Here is an 8028-nt window from a genome sequence, read left to right as displayed (position 1 = left end):
ACAGATTTAAAGTACCTTTGATCTCCAGTTGATTGACTCTGTGATGTGGAATCATGTATCTGAGGTAACCGGGATTGCACTGGGATTAGAGACATAGACAGGCTGCTCTGGGAAATGGATCCATGGTCTTCCTCATCAGAAAGCAGGGCTCGTAATGTGCAGGATGACTTCTCAGCTTTCTGTTCCATCCACTTCTGACCATCCTTACGTATAAACTGTCCTGACTCATTTCTGCAGCATTACCCTAGAAGGTTTTTACCTCAATGTGTTCTCTTACCTAATTTGACTTCTTGTTAGTCTTGGAAATTCTTGGTCCTTTCAAATTAACACAACTATTAGCTGCACTTGCCCTATTTCACAAGAAAGATATCTTACTCTTCTGTAGCTGTGAAGAGACACCAGAACCAAGGCAATTCATAAAATGAAACATTAATTGGAGGCTTGCTTATAGTTTCAGAGAGTGAGTCCGTGACCCAAGGCCATCCCAGAGTGGAGCCCAGCAGGAGGCAGGCAGGAGCAGCAGCAGAGAGCCTACATGAGACAACCGTCATAGGTCAGAGAGAGAAAGAGAGATGGGGTGGGAGGGAACAGACATGTATGAACATGCCTGGACTTTTGAAAACCCCAACAGCCCCCTACTGATACACCTCCTCTAACAAGACCATCTTTCCCAGTTCCACCAACTGTGGACCAAACATTCAATTATATGAGCCCATGGGGCTATCCTCATACCAATCACCACATAGAGTAAAGCAAAAGTGGGCTGATATGGATGTAACTGAGGTCGTATAGTTCTAGATATCAAATAGTGTTTTTGAAATACTGGATCACAGGCTGGGGAAATGGCTTAGAGAGTAAAGTCCTTGTATCACACACATGAGAACCTTAGATTTAATCCACAGAATACAAGTAGACATCTGTAACCCAACACCAGGGGACAAAGACAAATGGTTCCAGGGGGCTCTCTGGACAGTGAAACTAACCAAAAGAGGGACTTTCAGATGCTGTGAGACACTTTGTCTCAAGACATAAAGTGGAGAACAATAGAGGAAAGAGGAAGACATTTTACATCCACCTTCAGCCTACATATGCACACACACACACACACCCACACACACACACACACAGAGGTAAGAGGTAAGGACACATTATCACAAGCAAACATACACACACACAACTGCAGATTTCAAATCATTGAATCATGACCACAGTATACCTCTCTATTCAGATCTTTTTCTCAATGATGTCTGTAGCTTTCTATACAGAAAGATCCTGAGGATCTTTTATTGGTCTTATTATTGGGCACTAGAGTATTTTCTGATTTACTGTTAATTTTAAAACTGCAAGTGTGAAGATTACATGGACATAAAAAGTGGTTTTGTAAATTGAACCAACTATCTTACTTAACTCCCTTCAATAATAATAATTTAAATTTTATAACAAATAATCTAGAACATTATAAAGTTTCTCCATCCTTTGCAGAATAGTTCTATATTTTTCAATTATAGCTAGACTGTTTATTAGCATACTAGATTATTGTTTATCAGTTGTTAATTACAATTATTAATTATGGAGAGCATGCATTCTTTTCTCATTTTATATGGATATTTTCTCTTTTAATTTCTTTCTATCTTTGTTCTTTCATTTTGAGGGAATGCTATTGAGTGCATCCAAATTTAAAATTTTTACATTTTCCTAGTGTGCTGAATCTTTTTTTATCATAAAATGTTTATTTCCAGGATCGGAAATGTTATTTTTGCCTAGTATTAATATAGCTACATCTACCTCTATGGTTAATGTTTGCATGGTATGTTATCCAATGAAATGTTTTCTGTTTGGAGATTAAGAGACACAAAGCCGGATTGTTCTTTGCATTCAAGATTAGAGGAGGTATTAACATCATAGATGGACAAACAGACAGCAGCACGGCTGGACACTGAGGACAGATGCAGCTGTGTAAAGGGGTAAGGATCTTTGTACATTTTTGAGAAAGAGTTAGGGATAGATTGAAGTGTTTCTCTTTTTAACCCAAGATTAGCTTTGTTGGGGATAAAGAGAGAGTATTGAGTAATGAATAATACACTTTTCTGGTTAGTCAGTACTTATGGCCCATGGGACAGGGAGACAAGAACCTAGAGAAACCAGTTCACTGTATTCTGGAAACCAATTGACTATTGTTACTGGAACTGACACAGTTCAACCAAAATACAAGATGGCAGGGTCCTGGCCAGCAGTCAGTTTTCTCACTGTGGCAGTTAAACACCTAAGAGGCAGCATAATTGTGGAAAGATGGATTGTGCTGATGGCTTCAAGGGTTTCACTCCCTGGTTACCTAGCACAGATGCCTTTCGCTACATCATAGCTGTGGGGTGGGTAGTACATGGTGACACTTCACTTCTGGACAGACAAAAAGTAAAGAGACAGAGAGGGACCTTGATAAGACAACAGCCTCCACAACCACACCCATTGATCTGTTTACTCCAGCTTGGCCACACCATCTAAAGTTTCCAGAACTTCCCTAAATAGAGTCAACAGCTAAGGACCAAGTGTTTAACACATGAGCGTATGAGGCACTCTTCCTACTCAAACGTATAGGATATCTTTTTCCTTTCAAAATATGTTTCCTTTAAATGTTACACATTTTCAACATAGACTGACCACTGTTGTCTCTTAACTAGACCACTTAGTTTACATTTCAAGTAATTACTTAAATACCTATGTCACATCCCATTTTGTTGTTTCTCATGCTTCTTGTATCTGATCTCTTCCCTCCTATGGATTGATTGTACGTTCTTTGTTTCTCTTTGGTTTAATATAAAAGCTGTCAAATCATTTTACTGTTCTTCTGGACCTTAGATTTCAGCACCAATCCATGGATTGTCTTCCCAGACAATGCAAGAACCTTGGAAATTTTTCTCTGAGTGAAGTAAGTACTAGAGACTGAGCTATTCCTCTAAACCAATAGTTTATTAAACTCTATTCCCTGTCCTCTGACTTCTAAATCAGCATTTATATTTATTTAGAATTAAAGTCTCAATATGGTGTGATCTTGTGCCAGTTAGCTTTGAACACATGAACTCAAATCATGCCCTGGCATCAGCATCTTAAGTATGTAGAACTATAGTCAAACGCTCTAAATCTGGATTATGATTTATTTTAAATTCTTTCTTATTGTTCTGTATACACTGCAAACTACTTACAGACTATTGCAACTATCTTATATGGTCAGTATTCACTTAAATTCACCACAAATGCACATTCTTGTTCTTTAATTTCTTATTTCCAATTCCAACATTCCTGTGCATAAAGAAGATTTTTCAGAATAGTTTAAAGACAAAGTCTACATAAATCAATGCTCTAAGTTTTTATCTGAATGTGTCTTGAAGGATATTTTCCCCAAATATGAACTAAGTTGAAGTTGGTAGGGTTTGGAGTTTGTGTTTTCCAGCAAACTGGAAGAGCTGTCTGTGGCCTGTCGTCACAGCTGTGTGGCTCTGTGTTGTTAATATGGCTGCTCCATCTGATCTCTTCTATTGGGTTTTTTTTTTTTAATGAATTTTGTCTTAAGACTCTGCAGTTTTTCTAGGGTATACTTTGTTTTGTTTTCTTTCTAGGCCAGAGTTGTTTTGTTTCATCTGCTAGGGTTTAGAGTGTGCACTGATGCTTTTTATCTAGTTTGAAATAAGCATTTTGAATGTTAGCTTTTTTTCTTTTGCTGTATGTGTATGGGGGTAAATGAATGTGTTGGTGAGGGTGGGTGTGGATATGTCTACACATGTATGCATATGCGCATGTGGGTGTGCACACACATGCATACACTTGCACTGGAGGCCACAGATCATCACTTTCCACCATATGCTTTGAATACTGTCTCTTTCTGCACTGACTTGGATCTTAGTGATTGGCAGGGCTAGCCAATTGTCTCCAGGGATCCACTTGTCTCTGTCCTCTCTCAATCCAGTGCTGAAGTTACAAATGCACCCTTCTACACAGGGATTATGTGTGTGTGTGTACTGGTGATCCAAACTTAGGTCTTCATGTTTGCAGGGGAGGCACTTCAATGACTCAGCCATCTCCCTGGCCAAATGTTTGCCCTTGATATATTATTCTGCACTTTACTCCCTCCGTGTCTCCAATGCATCTTACACCTCATTTTTTGGAGAGGCGTTTTGAGATAGAGTGTAGTCCTTGCAGTCCTGTAACTGACTTTGTAGACCAGGCTGCCTTCAACCTTGGAGATCTGCCTGCCTTTGCCTCCTGACTGCTGGGATTAAGCCTGGCTGGCTTCATCCTAACTCTTTTGAGTTGTTTATCATTCCTTCTGCATTTCCTATAGTTAGTTTTGATTTTGGGGTTTATTGACTATATTTGACTTTCTAGAAGAAACTAAAATCAGTTAATTACTTAAACATTTTAATGGATTTCTTCATAAGACTTTAAAATATACAAATTCTTTCTCTTGTTATCTAAGCTCTTCTATGGAAATAATTTATTATATGTTTAAGCTCTGGGGTTTCTTGTTCCTTTTCATCCAGACATGCAGTGTAGTTTGTAAGTTTCCATCTACCTGCTAAAGTAATAAGGATGAAAAAGTAGAGTTGTCCTGAAGTTTCAGCCTAGCTCTGAACTTCTGATGTACTCTGGAGGTCATGCAAAAGCAGAGGAGAAAAACAGGAGTCCTACTCTTGGAAGGACAAACTGTTTCCCTTTGCATTAATAGTGACACAATCTGCCATTCAGCTATCATTACTTCCTCTGGACTGGCAAGTGACCAAATATGTCCTTGAGTTTGCAGTTTCATATTCACACACACACACACACACGTAAATATATATATTTACAAACTATCTGAATTAAAATCTAGTCTGTGATCTGTGATTTAAAAATATGTCTGACCTTTAGCAACATATCTGTAGTTTCCTCACAGATAAAAAAAGATTTGAACACAGTTGCTTAGACACTTGAGATTTAGTTTCTGGATAATGAACACCATTTAGAATAAAAACAGTGGGTTTTGCTGGAGGAATGTGTAAGTCAGCTTCTCATTGCCATGATAAGCACCTTAGGTAACCAGCCTATAGGAGCAAAGGTGGATTTTGTCTCAGTCTCAGACTCCTGCCCATGGTCACTTGGTCTGGGTGGGAAAGCCAGATGGCAATGGCATGGAGCAGGCAGTAACCCAAACAGCACACATGGAGACAGAACAGAAGAAAGAAGAGACTGGGCCAGACATCCACTTGAGGGACATACCCCACAATGATCTGATGGCTTTTCTTGAGCCCCACCTCCTCCACACCTCTTAAAAGATTCATCACCTCCCAGCAATACTATATTGGGGCAAACCTATTAAGAAATGGGCCTTTGGGGAACATTCTAGACCCAAACTAAAGGAAGCCATTCAAAAGAAGTGCTACCGAGGCCATGCCTGCTGCATTTGTCTTTTCTACCACAGATAGGAGAACCTGGAGTACAATGTGTGCTGGTATTCAAGTGGGGGAATAGAGAGAAAAGGAAGAAAAGCTTCTTGGTAATGGGCTACAGTTTTGTTTTCAACCTGAAGAGTCCTTATCACATCTATATTGTCAGGCAAATCACCCTTAGGAGTGTAACCTTGGCTTGCCTAAGACCCAGGAGCAAGAGGGTGGGCATCATCTAACTTGCAGAGTCTAAGAAATCTTAGATTTGTTAAATCCACCAGTATGTTGGAAGGATAAAATATAGAATCTCAAACCCCATTCAAAGGAGTGCATCAGACAAAGGGTCATACCAACCCAAGAGTCTCCAACACAACTTCCTTCACATATACAAAGCCGTCCTATCACCATAGCTACCTGAGTAATGATGGTCAAGAGGCTTTATCAAAAGACCCAGAGAGACTGATTAATGAGGACACTAACCCTACAGGGAAGAATCATGGAGAAGGTATATCTTCACAAGAAGGGGACTTTCAGTTGTATTTGTTCCCATGACATATCTGCCTTTAAATCTTCCCCTCAACAACCTGGGATGCCTTCCTTCGGATGTGTCTCCCAATCTCTTTCCATAAAAAGGGGGGGGGGCATGGTTTCTTGTCACAAAGCATGAAAGAACTTACATACAATTGTTATTTTGGATTCATTAATTTTTTTAATGCTTTATTACTTGTTGTTTTTAATCTCTTCATTTTTGCCTTACTCTAATATTAGACTGAGAAACAACTTACTTTTACCTGTTTGAGAGTGTATCGATTCTGTAGGTTACCTCATGGTCAAGAATCTATACATCTATTTTATTCCTTTGGTTTTAGACTTGTTGCTGTCAACAGTGACAACTGGATTTTTTTCATTGTATAATCAAAATAGGCATACACATGCCAAAAGACATGAATTAAAAAGCCAACAGGGTTGAACATACAAAAGAAAGAAAGATTGGTTTCTGGTAGAGGTTTTATTGTCGAGTACAAATGAAAGTAATCACTATTAAAATCTCAGGGAATGAAACTCTAAGCTCTGCCTTGTATCTCTAAAGTTGCCTTCTTCTATGGGGAACAAACCCTGCCAAGGAAGAGCACATTAGCAGTGGGGTTGTGCCGAATAAAGAAAATGAATGGATGGTCCACTGTGAATTCTTCCTCAGGCATCAACATACAGAATGCAACAATGCCTGCTGTGGCAGCAGCTGCCTCTGTTCCCTCCTCATTCACTTCCACAAAGGACTTGTGGACAATTTTTGATATGAAAAGATCTCTGGATCCTGACATGCCAGACAGATCAGCCTTGCCTCTGCTAAAGAGATCATGTAATCCCAGTCGACCCAGGTTAGAGTTGAGGATGTAGCTCTCTTCTATCTTGAACCGGGGCAATTTGACATGGACATCAATGTTTTCCAAGTTCTCACGTTTGGTCCATTCATGCAGTTTTTCCAAAGTTATTTGCTCCTCAATCTGTAATTAACATAAAGCAGATATTTATTTACTTACTTGATATTTATATGGTACTTAGTATATGCCAAACCCTCTGCATACGTAAATTTATTAGATGGTCACAGAAATGCTCCCCATCACAATGGTTCACTGAAGACAGAATACATTCTGAATATTTACATTTGAGGCTTCTGGGCTGTAAGTGTGGCTCAGTAACAGAACACTTACCTAGCCCAAGGTACTTGGACACTGTGAGTAATAAAATATTAATAATGATAAAGGTTAATTTATTGCTGCAATAATGTACTATTTCAATGAATGGAGACACAATTGCCACAACTCACAGGGGTTCCTTTATGTTTTCTGACCAAAGAGATTCCACTTAGATTTAATTTTATCTGTAAATTTCTGGAATATAGCAGAATTATTTCCAGGTCTTTGAAGATGGAAGTACAAAAACATTTAACAACAAGTCTTTCATCCATTCATCCACCCATCTATCTATCTGTCTATCCATCATCCATTCATCTATCCATCCATCTTTCAGCCATTCATCTATTCATTTCTCTCTGCCTCACTCACTCCTTTCATTTATTCTCTTCTTCCCTTCTATTCCTCCTTCAGTCCACCAATTTGTCTATTCTTCCATGCACTCAAGATTTGTAAATCCCTATCCCACTGAACCACTGGACTGGTGGACTGTTACAGGTTTTATTACTCTGATTGTTTGAATGGTACAAGGGAAATTTTAGTAGTTTTCTTTATTTTGAAACTTTCTAAAGTTATAGTGATATGTACACTCCACTAGAGCTGAAGTAATATTCCATAACTCCTGGGTAAAAATAAAAAAAAAGGGACAAAATATATGGGCGTTACTTTATTTAAAACAAGTACAAGCAGTTGACATGGGGCTACACACCCTGCAATCCCAGCATTTAGGAGCCACTGACAGAGGGCTGTAAGTTTTGGCTGCACAGCAAGACCTTGTCCATGAAATGGAGTCGAGTAGAGTAGGGAAGACTAGAGTAGGATAGAGTAGAACATTAGAATGGACTAGAATAGAATGGAATGGAATGGAATGGAATGGAATGGAATGGAATGGAATGGAATGGAATGGAATGGAATGG

The 8028-nt window shown here is 39.0% G+C and overlaps 1 protein-coding gene across 1 annotated transcript in view; it reads right to left on the bottom strand.

Moving 5' to 3' along the window:
- Positions 1-6106: 6106 nt before the first annotated feature.
- The window catches only part of Serpinb1 (serpin family B member 1), a 9108-nt gene continuing 7186 nt past the window's right edge, over positions 6107-8028 (bottom strand). The window contains exon 7 of the mRNA XM_028775693.1: positions 6107-6922. Coding sequence (XP_028631526.1) covers positions 6518-6922 — 405 coding nt within the window. The 3' untranslated portion in view covers positions 6107-6517. The remainder of the gene's footprint in view (positions 6923-8028) is intronic.

Source organism: Grammomys surdaster, unplaced genomic scaffold (assembly GCF_004785775.1).
Source record: "Grammomys surdaster isolate TR1022 unplaced genomic scaffold, NIH_TR_1.0 258, whole genome shotgun sequence".
NCBI classification, from domain to species: Eukaryota; Metazoa; Chordata; class Mammalia; order Rodentia; family Muridae; genus Grammomys; species Grammomys surdaster.
This window is presented reverse-complemented; position numbering and strand designations above follow the sequence as displayed.